This window comes from Mirounga angustirostris, unplaced genomic scaffold (assembly GCF_029215605.1).
Source record: "Mirounga angustirostris isolate CCGP_5_RB_7025 unplaced genomic scaffold, mMirAng1.0.hap1 SCAF_8, whole genome shotgun sequence".
In the NCBI taxonomy this organism is placed as follows: Eukaryota; Metazoa; Chordata; class Mammalia; order Carnivora; family Phocidae; genus Mirounga; species Mirounga angustirostris.
This window is the reverse complement of record NW_026991716.1, coordinates 33,649,593-33,671,337: the sequence shown is the minus strand read 5'-3', so window position 1 is coordinate 33,671,337 and position 21,745 is coordinate 33,649,593. Positions and strand designations below refer to the sequence as shown.

Sequence of the window (21,745 nt, the reverse complement as noted above, 5' to 3'; positions counted from 1 at the left end):
GTTCTCGTCTTCATTCTGCTCCCAGGTAACTGTAAGACTCCGGGTAAGTCCCTTAACTTCTCAAAGCGCTACCTGGCCCCTAGGTTTGTTAAGAAGAGCAGATGAGAAAGCCCAAGAATGTGCTCTGCAGGGACCACAGCTCCATATCTGAACATGAGGCACTACCACAATCGGCCGTCAACCTGCCCACGGTTGGAGGGAGGCCTAGGGCACGGCCGTGCGGAACAGGCACTGCAGGGGTTACCGCGGGGCAGAGGGGGCTGAGGGGGCTGGGGAGAAGGGCCCAGAACGTCAAGTACTTCCCTCACCTCCTGTACAAGTGGCTGCTGGAACAACGGAATGAGCGGGTTTGTCCTTGGAATGTCAATGTGAATCTGAAAAAGAGAAGTCAGGTCTAAAAACACAAATGCCAGTTTGTTCTTTTGAGAAGTTGTTTTCTTAGGAACTGGGAATCCAGGGAGTAAGAGTGAGAGCACATTTTATATTTAGAAAGAAGTGACAGACACACCAAAAAAGTCTAGTGAAACCCACCTGTCCATCTGGAATACATTTCCATGAGAGCGAGAGCTTACTGAAAGTGAGGAAACCTCCCCAAATAAACCCCTCACATCGACTAGCAATAGGCTTCACAACCTAAGAGGATCAACCGCTTTTTCCTCTTGCTCTGGAGTCTGTTTCACTCTGGGCTGGCACTTACTCAACAGGTATGATCAAAATGGGTACCCCTCCTTCAGAATCTTCCTCCTCAACAGTCGCCAAGGACTGGAAGGGCTCTGACGGCTGCATTCATGTGCCAGGACGGGGAGCCCAAGGGAGCTGGCACTGGAAGTCCTCACTTCTGTTACCAAAGAGATCACTATGGTTGGTTTCAGCTTCAGGATGTCTCAGCACCCAGTCTGACGACCCTAAGGACTGTGTCGGCGGCAGCAGAGGCTACTTCAGTTCCCGAGGCTTGCTGAGGTCTCCCCCCTCCCCTTCTTCTCCCTCCCCTCCTCTTTCAGCAGGCTGCAGGGACAGCTGTGAGGATGACGGGACACTCCCTGCCGAGCCTGCTGGTAACTACTGTTCCTGCAGACAGACGGACAGATGGGGGCCCTGAGAAGGCGCTACGGCTGCCAGAAGGACATACTAATGTCACACGGTCCAGAGGGACTGCACCCCTCCCGGGCGAGCTCATCTTTCACTCTGTGCCCCATGATCCTTACTACTTGCCGTCTGGGGACCAGTAGCACCATCACCATCTGAGAGTTTGTTTGAAGTGAAGGTCTCACCCTAGACCCACTGAATCAGAATCTGCGTTTTATCATAATCCTTAGGTGGGCTTTTATCAAGATCCTAGGTGATTTGTATGCACACTAAAGTCTGAGAAGCACTGCAGTGATTAATGCCAAAAAAAAAAAAAAATCTATTTAAAATGGCTAAAATCAGAGCTATTCATTAGAAAGAGGGGAAGCAGTTCTAGGAATAAATTTAATTCTTAACCAGCACATCAGAGCCGGAAGACTTGGAAATCCTGCACCATGACAGTACTCCCAGGAGACAAACCATTATGACTAGTAATCAAAAAGGGTGACGACTGTACCTGTCGGTAGGTATCCTGGTGATGTTCCTCATTTCGAGAGTCATAATACTGCTCAATGAAGCCAAAATATTCCTCCCGCTTCCGCTGCAGGGTCAACTTCCTCCTCTCGGTGTTTGCTGGAAGATAGCCCTACAAACAGGACTGCTGGTCAGATGGGGACACAGGTTGGTTGGATGAATCCTTAATTTTTTATTTTAGCCTGAGGAGTGGCTTATAAACTGTGGAAGGAATGGAAGGACAACTGCCAAGAGGACAAGAGTCATCCCTTCTTGGGTCTGGGCCACCCAGTGCTTGTGCTCTCCTCCTTCAACGAGCCCCACATGTGGGCAGATGAAGCAAGGCCCGCTTTCCCAGGGTTGGTTACACCCGTGGCCCCACACCGCATGGGGTGCGCGTTCTGCGGGCCTGCACTCCAGAGCTCTGGGAGTTGGCTCGGCAGAACAATGAATGTAGGTCAACGGGAAGGAACTGGACCCAAGTCGGGGCCTCTGAGGGCTGCATGTGTGAAGGTAATACGTCCAAGAATCCCAGCAATACGGCCACCTCGATGACGCATCTCAGTGGCGAGCCATGTACGTCCGGGCCAGTCACATAATCTTTTCCACGGTAACAGTCAGAATTCCCAGCTTAGGAAGCTGAATGGAATCTGGGACATAGCGACAATGCACAGACACAGAACTCCTGGCAGGGGCCTGCTGCCTCGCCAAACTCCAGGCCAACTTCCCTCCTCACCCCTGGTCTAGATCCCACTCTCCATTCTTGCATCTCCTGCTCCCCTTCCATTCTCACCAAATCTACTCTTCACTGCACCTGCCCTTCCTGGAAGTGGCCCAGGCACTGATAACACGGTTGCAGGACTGGGGAGCGGGGAGCATTCAGGAAGAGAGGCCCTTCCTCTCGCAGACATTTATGTACTACATCCCACGGCCAGTGCCTGGAGAGCGGGGACTGTGCTTTATTCATGGCCACCTATCCGTGCCCGGCAAACAGCAGGCCCTTAATCATTCCTGACTAGATGGATGAATGAATGTGACCAGCTCAGGAAATCCTAGTGTCCCTATCCCAGGGGCTGGCCCAGTGCTCTGTCCTTAGGGAAAGCAGGACTAGTGCAGGCTTCTGAGGGAGGCCCATTTCTCAGCCCTTCACGGCTGCAGAGTGGCTCTCCCCTGCTCTGGTTATTCCTACTGGAAAAGGAGGCAAGTCCAGGGAACGTGGGAGCTGGCCCAAACAAGTGCCGGGATCCCCATCTCACTACACTCTTTCTCCCTGGTGTTGAGAATGTGAGATTGTGACCACAGGGAAAAGCGGTGCTCCTCTATACGTGTGTGAGTAAGCTTGCAAGAGTGTGTTTCTTCATGCACAGAAATAAGAGGACAGTCCCACAGATCTGCCGTACCCATTGGGACTGGAGAAGTCTATGCAGTAAGATGAACGTGTCCAGACTAACCTCATCAGGTAAGAAGGGCTGTGTGAGGCTCACGCTTCTCTACACAGTGGACAGAACTCACCGACAGGAGTCTCCAGGTTACAGGTCGAACCTCCCTGGGAACCCCTGGCCAGCTACACTTCCTCAGTTCATCTGCAAACAGATAACAGCTGTGTTGGATTAGCTCTTCCCACCAAGGCCCTAAGACGAACCTCAGCCAGCACTGCCTGATTCCTCCCACCGTTCAAGAAAGACCACCAGCACCAGCACCAGCAGCGGCTACCGACAAGCACAGGGAAGAAGCCCCGAACAGCAGCCCTGAGCAGCAGAGTGGCCAAGACACGGCTCGGCGGTGGTGATGCAGTCAGCTCGGAGAGCAGACGTAGAGGGGAAAAGGCAGACCAGTGAGTGTGGGTTTCAGTCAGAACTGCCTCGAAGTAGGGGAGACGGAAGCCAGAAGAGTTGCACTATGGTCTACGGGCCACAGAATCCAGTCCCACCTAATTTGGTCCCTAATTTCTAGTAACGTACTTCTGACTTAATACCAGCATGTCACTGCAATGGGCATCAGATCAGGTGATGCTGGAAAAGTAAAAGAAGGAAGAATAAAGAGCAATAGCTTCCAGGTCTCTCTGTGAGAATTCCAGTCACCAAGAGCTCCTACCTTGCCCAGGGGGCTCACGGGGACTCACCTAAGTCAGTGTTGTGGCTGGAGAGAAGCTGACGGAATTTTTCTAGGCGGGTTTTCTCCCGGACAGTCATCGGGGGCGCCCCGGACGCATTCTGGTCCGAGATGCGGGCAACCAGGGGGATGATGGGTCGGAGAGGGAGTGACTGCTGTTTGTGGAGCGGGTTCCTCAGGCATGTATCACCTGCGAGAGTGAAAAGGAGACCAGGCGGCGTGTGGAGCATGGCCTCGGAGGAGCCCCACGCTGGCTGCCCAGCACCAGCCCCGCCGCCAGAAGTGTGTCTGTGCCGCAGGCGGGGTGCCCGAAGGTGCCCGCTGAGGGGCGGCCGGTGACGCAAAGCCAGCTGCGCCCCACGCATCTGCCCGGAGGAAGGGCTGCATTGTGATCACATCCTCCCAAGGCGCCCTCCGTGCTCACAGAGACTCCGGATGCCGTAGCAACTCTGAGCACTTTTTTGGCCACTCCGGAGGGAAACCAAATGTTTCCATTCTACCCCAACTTAGAACGTTCCTTCATGCCTAATACTGAGTTTGGGGGCAGCAGAGCCTAAGGCAGCGTTTGCCTTCCCTTTCCACATCACAGAGCACGTGCGCAATGACGACACAGGAGAGCGTGTGTGATAAAAACAGGTGGCTGCTGGCCTGAGACCCCAGGCCCCACGCGGCAGCCCAAGGGCTGGAGGATCAAGAGCCACGGCACAATCCTGTTTGGGGAGGCTAAAGTTCCTCTGTGCTCCCACATTTCCCACCAAGAGGAACCAGCTTTTAATCCTGCTGGGATATGATTGAAATAACAACAGGAATACAGACTTGAGCAGAACCATACGTCTGGTTCTAGACATTTCTAACCTAGATGGTAGGCAGGAGAGAAGAGTGGTGACGGACTGACATTTACTGAGCTCTTACTATGTCTAAGACATCAGGCGGGTCACATTTACCTAGGATCTCTCATTTGATTCTTACAACATACGGTAGGGATTTGGTACTCCTTTACGGAGGACGAAACTGCAGCTCAGAGAGGTTAATGGTGATTTGCTAGTGAGACCTGAGATGTCACCTTAGGTCTATCTGCCTCCAAAACCCTTATTTATTTTACTACTCCAAAGAAAACTCAGTTTTAAATTCTGACTGTCCTTCCATAGCTGTTTCATATTCTTCAACTGTCTGGGCCTTAAAAACCAGTAGTCACAACAAGAATTAAATGATGAACACTCCGCAACCCGCACAACTAGAGGGCTGACGGAAACGCCTGCCACAGGGTATTCGGCTGGGGTGCCTTGTGACACGTGGGGCCTAGAGAGCGATGTGAACCTCTGATACCCAGATTCACGGATGATGCTCACAGAAGGGACCCTCATAAAGGGAATGTTCTGGACGGTCCTGGCTGCATAAGGGCAGCACCTTCATTAGAGGCTGTGGCGGGGGCCTCCCTCACAATGGGACCCTTGGAGACCCTCAGTCACAGCACACAGACACTTCCAAGAGCCTACAGCTATGCCCACTCCGTCCACCAACAGCGAATGCCCATGTGGGCATGGCCCTGAGTCCGTGATGGAAAGTGGCCGTGGAATAATTTTAAAGGCATTAGGGCCTAATTTCACGACCATGTGCTTATTCTGAAACTGGAGTTGTTGTTCCCTTAGAACGCAAGTCGGGACACACTCCAGGGCTCTGCCGTTCCTCCGCTTCCTTTTCACCCTTTCCCAGTCAGCTGTTCTAACTTTCACTGGAATGATGACACTTCCCTCTCCAGCTCAGAATAACTGGCTTCCATAAAACCCCTTAGAGCAACATTACATACAGCCATGGATGCTAAAAAGAGTACACTGACGGTCCCCAAACATCGGATAAAGCCACCATCACCTTGACCAATTGCTGAAAAAAAGAAACAGGAGGGGTGTCTCCTCCCACCCCTCCCACCTGATGGGCAGGGAGCTGCGACACAGGGCCTGCAGGCCCACGTTGCTCCATCCCTCGGGAGCAGGAAAAAGCCAGCCCGATGCTAGCGGGTGCTCCCCAGGGCTGAGGAGGCCAGCCAACAGTGCCAAACGTTTGTGGAATTCAGCCACCACCAGCTTTACATACGCCAGTCAATATTCTTAAACCTGACCACGTCTAAAGCAAAGTGAAGCAACCAAACTGCAAAAGTCTGGGAAAGGAAGAAGAGAATGGCAGGCAACGCTGGGCGTCAGGAACTGAAGCCCCAGAGAGCCATCAAGGTGGGAGGAGTAAGTACAGCCTATGACCCATCAGGTCACTGATGTGGTACGACAGGCTTGAGCTTTCACGTTTATCATCCAGTGAAAGATCTGAGTGATGCCCTAAAGAAAAACTGTGTATTTAGAATGCACTCTGCTGAAAAGGCTGAGGCTATAGAGGGGAACAGGATGGACTTACTGGAATTTCTGGACAGCTGAGCGTCACTGCTGGACTTTATGACCTTGTAGCTGGCAGGAACATCAGATGTTGTTGACTGGGAGCGTTCTGGTTTCACCCTCAGCTTGCTGTGGTTTTCCAGGACTTGGGCTGCGGTTGCCAGAGCAACTTTTGAGTTTAGAGTTTGGAAAGAAGGGGAGGAAAAGTCCTCTTCCTCATCATCACCAATGTCCCAAGCATCACTGGTATTCCGGGCAAACTCATGGAAACTGGAGGCCTTCTTACTCTTCAAAGGAACTGCGTTGACTTTGGACCGTTCTTTGATGAAGCTTTAATAAAGGAGACATTGTTACCAAGGAATGATCTGATACGTCTGACCACGTTCACTTGCTTAATATTACCAGTATGACAAATTACCTCATACACAGTCTTTACTTTTTCAAACAAAAAAACCCATTCATATCCATTCCTCATCTAGACACATCTGGACCAGCACTATGCTACAGATACAGATGTAGTAAAGATTGCAATGCACCCAAATATCCCATGTGCTCCTCTCTATTTCCAGCCCCCTTGTACTCAGGTGAGGCCAGATGACTAGTTCCAGCCAATGGTCTGAGGAGAGAAGTGAGGCTAATCACTGCCAAGCCAAAGCAGACAAGAAAGGTGTGAGTTCTCTCTATAAGCTTTCTTCTACCTTGGTAACTGGCGGGGAGCCAGAGGGTGGCACCTCCCTCACCTGGGAAACAGAGTGGCTGCGTGGAGCAGGGCCTGCCCCCCTCTCCCACTCAACTCAACTTTGGACATGTAGCATGAGCAAGGAAGAAACCTTTGTTGTGTCAATCCACTGAGATTCCAGAGCTAATCTCTTACGGCAACATAACCTATTCCTTAGAGTAGAACATAAAGCACTGGCAGAACCAGAGATAATTTTAGGTAGTCCATATGCAGCATTAAACACTGAGTTCCAGAATGAACGAGCTGTTCCTTTTCCATTCTGTTAAAGCCCTTCTGCTAGCCGAGAGGAGACGGTCTCATGTGGTGCTACTCAGTCTTTAAGACTATTTTTTAACAAAGAGAGGGCAGCCTCAGGATCAACACATTTACAAGCAACATCGGCTGGCTTAGAATTTTATTAATAAGATTGCTTTGGGGGCGCTTGGGTGGCTCAGTTGGTTAAGCGACTGCCTTTGACTCAGGTCATGATTCCGGAGTCCTGGGATCAGGGAGCCCTCTTCTCCCTCACCCTCCGCCTGCCGCTCCTCCTGCTGGTGCTCTCTCTCTCTCTCTGACAAATAAATAAAATCTAAAAAAAAAAAAAAAGATTGTTTTGTTTCTCGCTGTATTTATTTTTTAAAGTTACTTTCCATTTTTGGCAAATGATAATTGGCTTTCTACTTTTAATTTATAGAAGTGACAGGTTTACTTTAAAATATAAATCTGGGGCGCCTGGCTGGCTCAGTTGGTGGGGCATGCGGCTCTTGATCTCAGGGTTGTTAGAGCCCCACATTAGGTGTAGCGATTACTTAAAAATAAAATACTTAAAAAAATAATAAAATATAAATCTAATTGAGTTTTTTAAAAAGTTCATTTTTTAAAATGCATTTGGTAAATAATAGTACAGACTGTGGCAAAAAACTGTAAAGATGGTACATGACTAAAGTCTGGGAAATACCAGATTAATTCACTGATGAAAGAGCCTAGTTCTAAGAGTCATGCAGACCATTCCTACTTTCCTGACTTTTTCCCTCTTTGTCTCCCCATTAACGTCTATGGGCCCTTATTCTGGATCCAGGGGACTATGTAGTTGGGACAGTCCTTCTTTTTTTTTTTTTTTTTTTTAAGGATTTATTTATTTATTTTAGAAACAGAGAAAGAGAGAGAGAGAGCACATGTGCACGCACACGTACACGTCAGAGGCAGAGGGAGACAGCATCTTAAGCAGACTCCATGCTGACCCAGAGCCTAACTTGGGGCTCTATCTCATGACCCTGAGATCATGACCTAAAACCAAGAGTTGGATGCTGGTTGGGACACTTCTAACTCAGTCTCGTCCAACACCCCTCGAACCCCAAACCTCATATAAATTTACACCCGGGGACTGGAATGCACTGGAGTAAAGACATCATTAAATGCCTGTTTCCTCCAGCAACATACAGTGACCCTAGCAGGGAAACAAGGCTCTGCCAGAAGAGCAGAAGTTCCCCCATTTCCAGGCGCTGTCTCTTCCTCTTGGGCAGAGGTGGGCGGTCTAATAACCCATCTCATCTCCCTAGAGGAGTCCAATGCTTATTCTGAGAGATAATGGTTATTAACATTGATGAATACAGTCTGACAACTCATACAGCTCATCACAACGTCCCTACTATTAGCATCAGAAAAGGAATAAGATTTCCTGAGGCGTTACTTTCAAACACTGGTCTCAGACAGAGTAAAGGAAGAAAAGACATCACACAAAATGTGTGATGAGAGAAAACCAGATTACAAGATGTAGCAGTTCAAATGTGTTGGAAACAAAATACCATTTCGCACCTGCTCAGTTAGCAAAGATCTAAAGGGTGTTTCTCAGTGTTGACCAAGATGCAGTGGGACCTCCATCTGATACTGTGGGGGGGGGGGGGGATGGGGAGGGGGATGTAATACTGTACAGCCTTCTGGAAAACAATCTGGCAACATACATATCATAACCTCTGACCCTAACAGAATAACCAGAGGGTCAAAGAGGCTCTAAGGCAGTTTATCATGGTGTTACTTATTTTGGTTAAAAACTGAAAACAACATAAACATCTAGAAATTGGAAATGATGAAATAAATTACAGTTCAGCCACCAGACGAAATGTTATAATGCCAATGAAAAGCACATCTTACAGGCTATTTAATAACACTAGCAAATGATCTCAATAAAGTGAAAACTGGAACCAAAAAATATATTTTTATAATATCTGTATTAAAAAAAAAAGCAGGGGCGCCTGGGTGGCTCAGTCGTTAAGCGTCTGCCTTCGGCTCAGGTCATGATCTCAGGGTCCTGGGATCCAGCCCCACAGTGGGCTCCCTGCTCTGCAGGGAACCTGCTTCTCCCTCTGTCTGCTGCTCCCCCTGCTTATGCGCTCTCTCTCTCTCTCTCTGTGTCAAATAAATAAATAAAATCTTTAAAAAAAAATAAAGTGAATAAATCTTTTAAAAAAAAGAACAAATAGGCAGATGTGTAAGATCTGTCATCAATAAAATACTGCATTGGAGTCCATGGTTATTGTTGTTTTCCTCTTTGAAGGCAATGTTTACCTCAAGATTGCACATGATGAACCCAACAGTGATATGGAGTGGGTTCACTACTGTTTTTTTCTGGTTGATGTTTCCTAAATATTCTTTTATTTTTATTTTTATTTATTTATAATTATTTTTTTTTTTTGAGAGAGAGAGAGAGAGCATGCATATGTGCCTGTTGGGGGGGGGGGGGGTAGGGGTTGGGAGAGGGGTGGAGAGAACTCAAGCAGACTCCCTGCTGAACATGGAGCCCGTCACAGGGCTTGATCTCACAACCCCAAGATCATGACCTGAGCCAAAATCAAGAGTCAGATGCCTAACTGACTGAGCCACCCATGTGCCCACCCCCCTTTTTAAGTAGGCTCCACACCCAACATGGGGCTTGAATTCACGACCCTGAGATCAAGAGTTGCATGCTCTACTGACTGAGCCAGCCAGGTGTCCATCCTAAATACTCTCTTGATATTTTGAGGATTTTTAAAAAATAAGCCATCAAATCAAGAAGCTGAATTTTAACTCTGGTGAAAGAATCGGCTGGATGCTGAATTAACACTGGCTGAAGCACATGCACACCCTGGAGTGGATTAAAACACTATACCAAGAGACGGGCCGTGCTGAGCATCAGGCTCTAACTGACACTGAGCTTTCTATATAAATGAAGGAGGTAAATCATCTGAGTGGTGGGTACATGAGGGTTTGTTACATTTTTCTTTACACCTTTTTATGCATTTTAAGTATTTCATTGTATTTTTTGAAGCAGATAAAGATTCAGTGTAAGTCAACTATTGAGATTAAGAATTGGAATTTCCTCAGATGAAGACTTTTGCAAATAGAAATTGGAAGGACATATTCCAACACAGTAAGAGCAAAGAAGGGAGGAAAGAATGTCATTCCCTTCAACAGAAAAACAGACAGTCAAAGCAGACCATTTTGAGGCTGCTAGAAATCATTTTAGGGATACCTATTCCACAAAGCCCAAAACTCAACCAACCAGTTAAAAAAGTCAGCTCTGTTCTTAGGAAAGAGGCCTTCATGGAGGAGGGGGTTCATACCCCTAAAGGGGTAGGAGTCTGAGGACAGAAGGTTGGTGAGAACCACTCACAGAACCAAAGAGGCATGTCAGAGTGAAAAGGTACCTGGGTTGCCACTGAGAGAAAGCAGTAAAATCTACAGACCAGCAACAATGGGGGGAAGATTTAAAGCTGAAGCATTTCCATGTTTATTCATTCTGTTCTCTCCAGAGGAGATAATATAAATTTACACATACCCAAAAGTTAACATGGATTGGCTATTTACTGGGTGCCAGGTTCTGTGCTGCTATATACACCCATTTTCTGATTAATGCTCATTCATAAGGCTATGAGGTACTATTATCATCATCATTATTATTTCCATTTGCAGATAAGGAAATTGAGGCTTACTGAGGTTATGAGCAGGCAGCAAAGTCTGGGCTCAAACCTAGGTCTACCTGACCTGAGAGCCTGCATACACTCTTTTTAACTAATCTACCTAGAAAAAGAGGTCTAGTAAGATCCGTGGCCTGGGTAGAGTTGTTGCCAAGTGAACCGAGCATGTGACACCACAGCTTTAATTTCCCAACTGTGCACAGCTGGGAGCCCCAGCGTTCTCACCTTGTAGCAATCACTTCTTGTCTACACGAACAGGCTGTGTATGTTGGTGGCCAGAATGGGAAGAAGCCACATCCAGGAATACAGTCATTGGAGAAGTCTCTCTCTTCCCTTTTGACATCAGCAGTCACAGTCAAAAAACCAATCCAGGTAATCCTAGCTGGGGGTACCTCTGGATTATAGGCTGCCTCATTTTTTTTTTTTTTAAGATTTTATTTATTTATTCATGAGAGACAGAGAGAGAGAGGCAGAGGGAGAAGCAGGCTCCCAAGGAGCAGAGAGCCCGATGCGGGACTCGATCCCAGGACCCTGGGATCATGACCTGAGCTGAAGGCAGTCGCTTAACCAACTGAGCCACCCAGGCACCCCAAGGCTGCCTCATTTTAACATGGTCCCAACTAATTAATAACCAACCCAAGGCATCCTAATACAGTGTGGCTCGAAGTTTAGCCAAGATTGTTTGAACAGATCTACATCAAACTCACAACCAGGCTGGCCTCTCACAGAGACCTTCATCACACCTCCTTGCAACTAAATGCCAAATTATCATTTAAAAAGCACTTTTGAGGGTGCCTGGCTGGCTCAGTCAGTGGAGTGTGCAACTCCTGATCTTGGGGACATAAGCTTAAGCCCCGTGTTGGGTGTAGACATTACATAAAGATAAAATCTAAAAAAAATTAACAATTAAAAATAAAAGGCACTTTGGCAAAGACCTCATTTAATCCTCACAACAACTCTGACATGAGTCTTATTATTTCTCTTTTATGGATGAAGGAACTAAGGCTCAGAGAGGTCAAGTAATTTGCCCTAGACCATGGAGCTAGAAAGTGATGAAGAAAAAGAGACTCAAGAAGTGCACAAAACGTAATAAAAAATAAACGGCACATCTGAGAGAAACTTAGTTGTTTGGTGAATGGTAACTTGTTAAATGGGGAACACAAACCCCAAAGGATATTTTGAATGATTTTTTTTTTTAAAGATTTTATTGATTTATTTGACAGAGAGAAACAAAGTGAGAGAGGGAACACAAGCAGGGGGAGTGGGAGAGGGAGAAGCAGGCTTCCCGCCGAGCAGGGAGCCCGACGCGGGGCTCGATCCCAGGACCCTGGGATCATGACCTGAGCTGAAGGCAGACGCTTAACGACTGAGCCACCCAGGCGCCCCTCAAAGGATATTTTGAACAAGAGTGGTTGCAGGCTCTGCTGGTTAGGAAACAAAGGATTGATCACTCTGTAATTTGATGGATATGACACTGTTTTGCTGATAGGGCTGCTTACTTAATAGAAACAGGACACGAATTTATTTAGAAAAATAACGTCTGACACTGGTAAGGGGCAGGAAGCAAGTGGGGGCATTCAGTAACGTTCAAATAAACCCAGTCATCACAATAACCAGGGTGGCTTCCTGTGAACTAGCTTTGCAACCCGGAACTAGGACCTATCATATTTTAGTATCAACTCAGAAAATAATAAATTTAGAAGCTTGTCATACCATCCAGTGGCCAATGGGGCCACTCTGCAGTAAGACTAGTTTTATCTGAGCTGTAAAAATTATTGCAGGCAATATTATCATTAATGGTAATAATTTGGCAAATTGAAGTCACTATATCCAGACAGGGAACGGTGTACTCTGCTCATGCAGTTTAGATGATTGAAGACCCAGCGTAAAGGCTTCTGCTGTGATGGGGATTAACCACGCAGTAATTAATGGCAGTCTGAAGTGGAACGATAATCATGTAGCGGAGAAAGTAATAAAAATGTCCCAACAAAGGTACTAAAATAAGGGCAATAAATGTTTTATAGTAACAATCTGGAATTGTGAAATGGTCCGTGCAGACCTAGATGCTGTTCCATGTTGCAGAGTACTAATAACAGACCTCCATGTGCATGTAAAGGGGAAGCAATTTATTCAGTGACAATTATATTCCTCCCAAATCACAGAGCTAAGTGATTACTTCTATTGGAAGTATGATTGCAACTCTGCTGAATGATCAGAGAGAACATTCGTGGTTTTATATAACTAATAGGTGGGAAAACAAAAGTGGATAAAATGTGTCTTGATAGTCTGGGGTATGGCAATATTCCTCAAGACCTGTCCTTAATAGAGAATCAGGGAAAACTCACTCAGTAACGGATGCAGACAAGGTGTGGTGAGTCTGACATGAACATAAAACAAGACAGCACACTCTGCTGCCTTATGTGTGGGTGGGTGGACTGATTTCTAGGTTAGCTCTGTTTTTATCAAAGGCCATTATAAAATACACTGGAATGGACCTACTACCAATCAACAAATCCTGGACATGAACAGAACTGGCTACAAGGAACAGAATACTCAACTACGATGCTTAAATTGTCAAGACCATGATGTCAAGGCACTTGGGCAGGTGTCTCTGTAGGTCTCTTGGCCTTTCCCTCACGTTACAAGGTAGCTGCTAAAGCTTCCAGCATCTCATTTTCCCACTACCACATTCAAAAGCAGGAAACGTGAGTGGAGACAAAAAGAGGCTCTCTTCACAAAATGATCTCTCTGGTCGAACCAGAAAATCTTTCCCAGTACCTTCCTTCAGGAGACTTTTACATCTCACTGGCCAGAACCAATGAGATAAGCCCACAGTAGGCCAGTCACTGAGATTACCAAGAAATTATTATAAAAGGCTTAAACTAATACGGATACCTGCTCTAAGTACATTTCACCGACTCAAAAGCTGAATAAAATTATGGTTCTTGAGCAAGAAGCAGCAGGGGCAGGGAAGACTGTTGAGGAGTGCCTGCTACGCTGGCCAACAGACCAGATAGTCTCTTATTGGTAAAACCAAGAAACAGAATGCATTTACTTAATGGGAATGTCACAGAAAACATGCTCCCCCCGCCCCCCAAAGAAGAGCAAGGTACGAACTAAGAAGCACTGAAGTAAAGCCCACTGACTAAGTAAATGCAGTGATCTCACTCTTCCATTCCATAAATGTTTACCCAGTGCCTACTGGGTGCCACATGCTGTTCCAGGGACTAAGGGCACAGTGGTGAATAAAACAAAGTCCCTGCCCTCAAAGAGCTTATACTCTAGTGGTTTCTGATATAAAACCCGTGCATTACAGAAAAGAACAGGAGTCACACTTCCACAGTCATTCAGAAGCCCATACCTTCCACATACTGGCCAAACTGCAAAAAGAATGAGTTTGGGGGGCAACCGGGTGGCTCAGTCATTAAGGGTCTGCCTTCAGCTCAGGTCATGATACCAGGGTCCGGGGATCGAGTCCCACATCGGACTCCCTGCTCAGCCTCTCCCTCTGCCCCTTCCCCCTACCACTCGTGTTCTCTCTCTCAAATTAAATCTTTAAAAAAAAAAAAAAATGAGTTGATAGAATTACAGAAAGTTCACCACATATTCAGCTAAGTTACTTTTTTTTTTTTTAAGGATTTTATTTATGTATTTGACAGAGAGATAGAGAGCACAAGTAGGCAGAGCGGCAGGCAGAGGGAGAGGGAGAAGCAGGCTTCCCACTGAGCAGGGAGCCCGAAGTGGGACTCAATCCCAGGACCCTGGGATCATGACCTGAGCTTAAGGCAGATGCTTAACCCACTGGGATGCCTGGCCCTGCTTTTTTAAATATTAAAATTCTGATAATGTACATCTGACGGAGCATTTTTGTAGGTATTCAAAATATTTTAATATACATTATCTTTACTCCCTCCTTGACTGTGAAGGGAGGAAGGGTAGATATTATTACACAGGCCCCAAAAGGATGAAAACCTAGGCCTCCCGTACCTCTTAAATCATTCAGCTTTCACTACAAACTACAGCTTTCCTAGAAATAAGTCTCTAAGATTAGCATACCCAGAGACAGAACCCAAAGTTCTTAGAAAATCTAAGAGGACACATCTCATTTAAATTCACTGTGGCTGAATGATGGCCCATGAGAGAAAGGAGTGATAAAGTGATAATTTGGGGTATGAATACACACCCACACATCTCGGATTTAACCAGCATTTCTATTGTGTTTGAAAATAATTTATTAGAATTTTACTAGAGAAATAACCTCCAGGGAGCTTTTAACTCTACTGTCTGGCTGGATTTCTTTAAGGGTGTCAGAGAAAAAGAGAACCTGAAGAATGCCAGACCTACAGTTATATTCTATTTGCCCTCATTCTCATAAAACATAAGTAAGGAAAAGGTAGCAGACCTGTATATGTTCAGAAGCAATGAACCCCAGAAACCAGAGGAAGGTCATCAATCGTCCAATTTGGGGACCATATTTAATCAATAAAGATCCTTCCACCACAACACAGTCCAACACCAAACCCTGCATAAACCAGCTTCTGATGTAGGAAAACCAAAATCTCTGATGTGAGTTAGTTTCCCACTTAGTAATAGACTGTTTAGAGGTAAGAAGATTGCTTATCTTCTGATCCAAAATAGAGGAGGGAAGAAGCTAGAAAAGATCAAAGTAGAAACTGTCATTTCAACAAAGTAGGGGAATGTTCATTAAAAGAAGTACATGCATGAATGGAAAAATATCTTGGCTTACTTTTTGGTGAGTCGAGGGTCCAGAGGAGGGTGTTGTGCTCCATACACAGGCTGGATGCTAAAAGCAAGAAAAAAGAAAAAGCAGCAAGTTGTCAGGAAGCTAAACATGTTGGGTAAGTACCATCTGCATTACAAAATCAGAAGGGACTTTGAGAAACAGGTTACCTCCAAGAACAACTATATCCATACCAAAGGATAGCAACCTGCTCTTTATTTATTTATTTTTTTTTTAAGATTTTATTTATGTGACAGAGAGAGAGATAGTGAGAGCAGGAACACAAGCAGGGGGAGTGGGAGAGGGAGAAGCAGGCTTCCCGCTGAGCAAGGAGCCTGATGCAGGGCTCGATCCCAGGACCCTGGAATCATGACCTGAGCCGAAGGCAGAGGCTTAACCAACTGAGCCACCCAGGCGCCCCACAACCTGCTCTTTAAAAAAAAAAAGAAGAAGAAGGTTCACCCAGCTGGCTCGGTCGGTAAAGCGTGCAACTCTTGATCTCAGGGTCGTGAATTCGAGCCCCACACTGGGTGCACAGATTGCTTAAATAAATAAACTTAAAAAATAATTAAAAATGAATCAATAAAGTCTCTGGAGAATGTTCATCTTCCACTGGGGTTTCAGCACCCTACATACCTGACTGTTGGAAGTCTGTAAAGAAGGCAGTGTGGAAAGATAACAGGCTTTGGAGCTAGAGAGAGCACAGTTTGAATGCCAATTCTGGCATCCACCATCTCTGTAACCTGGCACTGAATTACATGACCACTTTGACCCTGTCTTCTCATCTGTAAAATGGGAGCATCACCTACCCCAAAGGATCACTTGGACTAAAAGACAGCGAAGCAACAGCAGATATCAAGGGAAGGGTGACCCAAGTGACTCCGACTCATGGCTGGTGGGGGTATTAAGTGATACAACTCACTTCCAAAAACAGTTTGGCCATATCCAGGAAGAAATAAATATGCATGCCCTAAGGCCCAGTATTTACATTCTCAAATCTTTTTTTTTTTTTTGATGGGCAGCAAAACAAGGTTTATTGAATGATGGTAAAGTGATAGTACAAAGCTCTTGAAGAGGGAGGGGACCCGAGAGGGTTGCCCTCAAATCTGTAGCTTAAGAGAAATACGTATGTGTGTCACGAGAAATATACAAAACTATTTATAGCATTATAGTTCCTTTTAGCATAAAACTAGAAATAACCCAAGTGTCCAACAGAAAATAAACTGTGATATGTTCATATCATAGAATATTATACAGCAACGTAAACATACGAAGTAGGGCTGCAAGTAACAATGTGCGTGAATCTTCCAAATGTTATGTTGAGCAAAACAAGCAAATAATACAAGAGTAAATACTGTATGATTCTACTTATATACACTTCAAAAACTGGCAAAAAGGATTTATATCATCTAGGGATGCAGCCATAGTAGAAACATCATAAGCAAGGAAGAATTAACATAAAAGGACGTGGTTATTTTGGAAGGAAGGAGAGAGGTGTGACTAAAAACAGACACAAGGAGGCTTCTGAGGTGCTCACTTCTAGGGGGTTCACTTTGTGATATTCTTCAAGTTATCATACCACATAGTTGTTTCATGTAATAGGTCACAATAAAAAAAAAAAAAAAGAAGAGTGACTATCCAGCCGAACTGTTGTTCAAATACAAAGGTGACAGAAAAACATGTTGCAACATGTAAGAACTCAGGAAATATGGTTTCCCTGACTCCTTCCTGAAGAAATTACGAGAAGAAAAACTTAATGAACAATGAGCTAAATGGAGAAACTACAACTAAAGGAGTGGTGCAGAGCATTTAATGGATTTAGTCTGATGACTAACTCCTAAATTTGAGGTGTTATGGTTAGAGAAGAGAATGTAAAAACAATGTAATTGGCAAAGGTTAAAATGGGACAGAGACAGAGTGAATAAGTATATTGATTTTCTCGTCTTTCACTGATAAAGCTTAAAAGAGGGTTCTAGAGGGGAGAGGAGTGGGGGGATGGGTTAGCCTGGTGATGGGTATTAAAGAGGGCACGTATTGAATGGAGCACTGGGTGCAAACAATGAATCATGGAACACTACATCAAAAAAAAAAAAAGATACTTAAAGCTGATAGCTCAAGGGAGGTGGGTTGGGGGGATGGGGCAACTGGGTGATGGGCATGAAGGAGGGCACGTGAAGTAATGAGCGCTGGGTTTCATATGCAACTGATGAATCACTGAATTCTACCTCTGAAGCTAATAATACACTATATGTCAATTAAACTGAATTTAAATAAAAACATTTTTTAAAAGCTGATCTCTCGAGTAATAGAGGCATAAGAATGTTTTAGGATATAAGATAAAACTAAAAAATAATATAATCAACTAAAAGCAGGTAAGGAAAGGGCAGGAAATATAACTACTAATTCCATCACTGATCATGGTAAGCAGTCAATAGATGTCTCAAGAAATATGGTATAAAATTATACTTACAAATGTAATCACTAGAATAAAATAAAAATAAAAAGAACAAACTTCCCCAATTATCAGAATAGACACATGAACACCCAACTCCCAAAGCAAGTACAGTCCTTACAGTGAAAGATTTTTCTTTTAAAGAAAACATTAAAAACAGAACTAGAATCAAATATACAGTCATTCCAATAAATCTAAAAGGGCTGAACTTGCCTATTAAAAGAAAAAGGATTGTTACTAAGAGGGGACTGGTTAATTACGGTACATCTGTTAAAAAGAATGAGGCCATTCTATACCCACTGACATGAAACAAACTCTAAAAAAACATTAATAAAAGATGCAGAACTGTATGCATAACATGTCATCATTTTTGTGGAAAACCTTTAAGATAAAACATATTCTCCTACTTACACACGCTTAGAGTATCTCTGAGAGAATACACAAGACACCAATAGCAAGGGTTTGTTAGAGGAACTGGAGGACTGGAGGACCCAGCATCAGAGAGACTGCTTTTTTGTGCCTTACGAACTTTTCTGTGCCCTTCCGAATTAGTATCATGTACATGAACCACCTTTTTAAGAAATAAATTAAGTGATCTTAAGTGGGTTGGGAGGTTTAAACGAGACAATGTGTAAAAAGCCCTTTAGCACAATTCCTGGCAGGTAGTAATAGTAGCAGGTAATGAGGTAAATTTGCAAACATCAGAATGCTACCTGGCACACACTCAGTGTCCAAGAAATGTTGGCTTTCTTCCTCCCTCCCATTTGGTAATTTATTCCTTACCCAACACTTAGGAAGTGGAACAAGGTTATCAAGTACTTTGTTCGACGTAACAGATGTGATCCTGAAGTTGCTTTTAAATAAAAATGCAGCCAATTCAATCATTTTCACATTGATTTCTACTAAGATTCCAGAGAGAATGTTCTTATGTACAATCTTTATGGATATAACTCTGACCTTTTTAGCAATTAAGAATCTCTAACTCCCCAAACTTTTCTAAAAGGTTATTCAATAATTTGTAAACAAACCATTACATATACTACAGAGATACAAATAATACAACTTTAACACGTTTACAGAGTTTACTGAGTTTCGTAGGCAGAGGAAAAGGAGAAAGAAAATAAGAGGGATCAAAGAATAATGGGAGAGTATGATTTACAGAGAGAAAGCTGAAACAAAACAAAGATGAAAACACAAACAAACAAAACAAAAGGCATAGATCAGTGGAACAGAACAGAAAACCCAGAAATAAACCCACAACAATTCTATGGTCAATTAATCTTTGACAAAGCAGGAAAGAATATCCAATGGGAAAAGGACAGTCTCCTCAGCAAATGGTGTTGGGAAAACCAGATGGCAACGTGCAAAAGAAAGAAACTAGACCACTTTCTCACACCATACACAAAAATAAATCCCAAATGGATTAAAGACCTAAATGTGAGACCTGAAACCATAAAAATCCAAGAATAGAACACAGAACTCTGACACTGGCTGTAGCAACTTCTTTCTAGATATGTCCCCTGAGACAAGGGAAACAAAAGCAAAAATACATTATTGGGACTTCATCACAATTAAAAGGTTCTGCACAGGGAGGGAAACAATCAACAAAACTAAAGGCAACCTATGGGATGGGAGAAGATATTTGCAAATGACATATCTGATAAAGGGTTAGTATCTAAAATATATAAAGAACTTCTACAACTTAACACCCCAAAACCAAATAATCCAATTTAAAAATGGTCGGAACACATGAACAGACATTTCTCCAAAGAAGACATACAGATGGCCAACAGACACATGAAAAGATGCCCAACATCACTGATCATTAGGGAAATGCAAATCAAAACTACAATGAGATATCACCTCATACCTGTCAGAATGACTAAAATCAACAACACAAGGGGCACTTGGGTGGCTCAGTCAATTGAGCGTCTAACTTTTGGTTTTAGCTCAGGTCATGATCTCAGGGTCCTGGGATTGAGCCTTGCATCAGGCTCCATGCTCAGTGTGAAGTCTGTTTGAGATTCTCTCTCCCTCTCCCTCTGCTCCTCCCACTCAAATAAATAAATAAATCTTTAAAAAAATAATAAAATGAGGGCGCCTGGGTGGCTCAGTCGTTGGGCGTCTGCCTTCGGCTCGGGTCGTGATCCCAGGGTCCTGGGATCGAGCCCCACATCGGGCTCCCTGCTCCGCGGCGAAGCCTGCTTCTCCCCTCCTTCTCCCCCTGCTTGTGTTCCCTCCCTCGCTATGTCTCTCTCTGTCAAATAAATAAATAAAATCTTTAAAAAAAAAAAATAATAATAATAAAATGAAATAAAATCAACAACACAAGAAACAACAGATGTTGAGGATGTGGAGAAGAAGGAATACTGGTGCACTGTTGATGGGAATGCAAACTGGTGCAACCACTGGAAAAGAGTTTGGAGGTTCCTCAGAAAGTTAATAGGGGCACCTGGCTGGCTCAGTTGGAAGAGCATGTGACTCTTGATCTTGGGGTTGTGAGTTCAAGCCCCATGTTGGGCATAGAGATTACTAAAAACAATAAATAAAAACTTCTGTAAAAAAGTTAAAAATAGAGGGTGCCTGGGTGGCTCAGTTGGTTAAGCGACTGCCTTCGGCTCAGGTCATGATCCTGGAGTCCCAGGATCGAGTCCCGCATCGGGCTCCCTGCTCGGCAGGGAGTCTGCTTCTCCCTCTGACCCTCCCCCCTCTCATGTGCTCTCTCTCTCTCTCATTCTCTCTCTCTCTCTCTCAAATAAATAAATAAAATCTTAAAAAAAAAAAGTTAAAAATAGAACTACCCTATGATCCAGCAATCAACACCACTGGGTATTTACCCAAAGAATACAAAAACACTAATTCAAAGAGATACATGCACCTCTATTTTTTCAGCAGCATTATTTATAATAGTCAAGATATGGAAGCAACCCAAGTACCATCAGTTGATGAATGGATAAAGAAGATGTGGTACATATATACCATGGATTATTATTTAGCCATAAAAAAGAATGAAATCTTGCCATTTGCAACCACGTGGATGGAGCTAGAGAGTATAATGCTAAGCAAAATAAGTCAGTCCAAGAGAGACAAATACCATATGATTTCACTCATACGTAGAATTTCACAAACAAAACAAACGAGCAAACGGGGAAAAAGAGAGAGAGACAAACCAAAACACAGATTCTTAATTATACAGAACTGATGGTTACCAGAAGGGAGGGGGGAAGGGGGGAATGAGTTAAATAGATGATGGGGATTAAGGAGTGCATTGATGTGATGCGCACCAGGTGATGTGTGGAATTACTGAATCACTATATTGTACACCTCAAACTAATATAACACTGTGTTAACTGGAATTAAAATAAAAACTTTTTTAAAAGGGCCACTGATTTGTATTTTAATGTTTGCAAATACTCTAAGATGACTACACTTGAGCTCTCCAAGTCCACAAACCTCTTTATAGCAAAATATAAAGATCAGGGATAAACTCTGCAGGAAGATTTCAAAGGGCTGGTTAGGTGAATGGGGAGAAAAAAAAGAGAGGGTCCTTAGAGTCCCTCTTTTAAAAGAGTATTACCACCTGCCAGTAATCCAGGCAGAAAAAAAGCAAACCTAATTGTGCAGGCTTAAAGGCCAAAGGCCATTAATTACTATCCAGGTAGGGGATCTTAAAATCACAGTAGACTGTTTCTTAAATATGTCAACCCCAATGTGCTGGCACAGCCAGAAAGGCCAAGATAAGTGATGGACTTCCTCAGCAAAGGTATCAGAGCCCAAGTTGAATTTGTTAACATATTCTTGAACTAAACC

At 44.3% G+C, this 21,745-nt stretch overlaps 1 protein-coding gene across 5 annotated transcripts in view; it reads right to left on the bottom strand.

Moving 5' to 3' along the window:
- The window catches only part of TBC1D22B (TBC1 domain family member 22B), a 73,869-nt gene that overhangs the window by 41,972 nt on the left and 10,152 nt on the right, over nucleotides 1–21,745 (bottom strand). For 4 of the 5 annotated variants that reach the window (XM_064597548.1, XM_045866816.3, XM_064597547.1 and 1 more), the window contains 6 exons: nucleotides 15,490–15,546; nucleotides 6,094–6,401; nucleotides 3,701–3,880; nucleotides 3,091–3,161; nucleotides 1,583–1,711; nucleotides 309–374 (listed from right to left, as the gene is read on the bottom strand). In XM_064597548.1, coding sequence (XP_064453618.1) covers nucleotides 309–374; nucleotides 1,583–1,711; nucleotides 3,091–3,161; nucleotides 3,701–3,880; nucleotides 6,094–6,401; nucleotides 15,490–15,546 — 811 coding nt within the window. The remainder of the gene's footprint in view (nucleotides 1–308; nucleotides 375–1,582; nucleotides 1,712–3,090; nucleotides 3,162–3,700; nucleotides 3,881–6,093; nucleotides 6,402–15,489; nucleotides 15,547–21,745) is intronic. The other variant, XM_064597549.1, reaches the window with a different exon arrangement.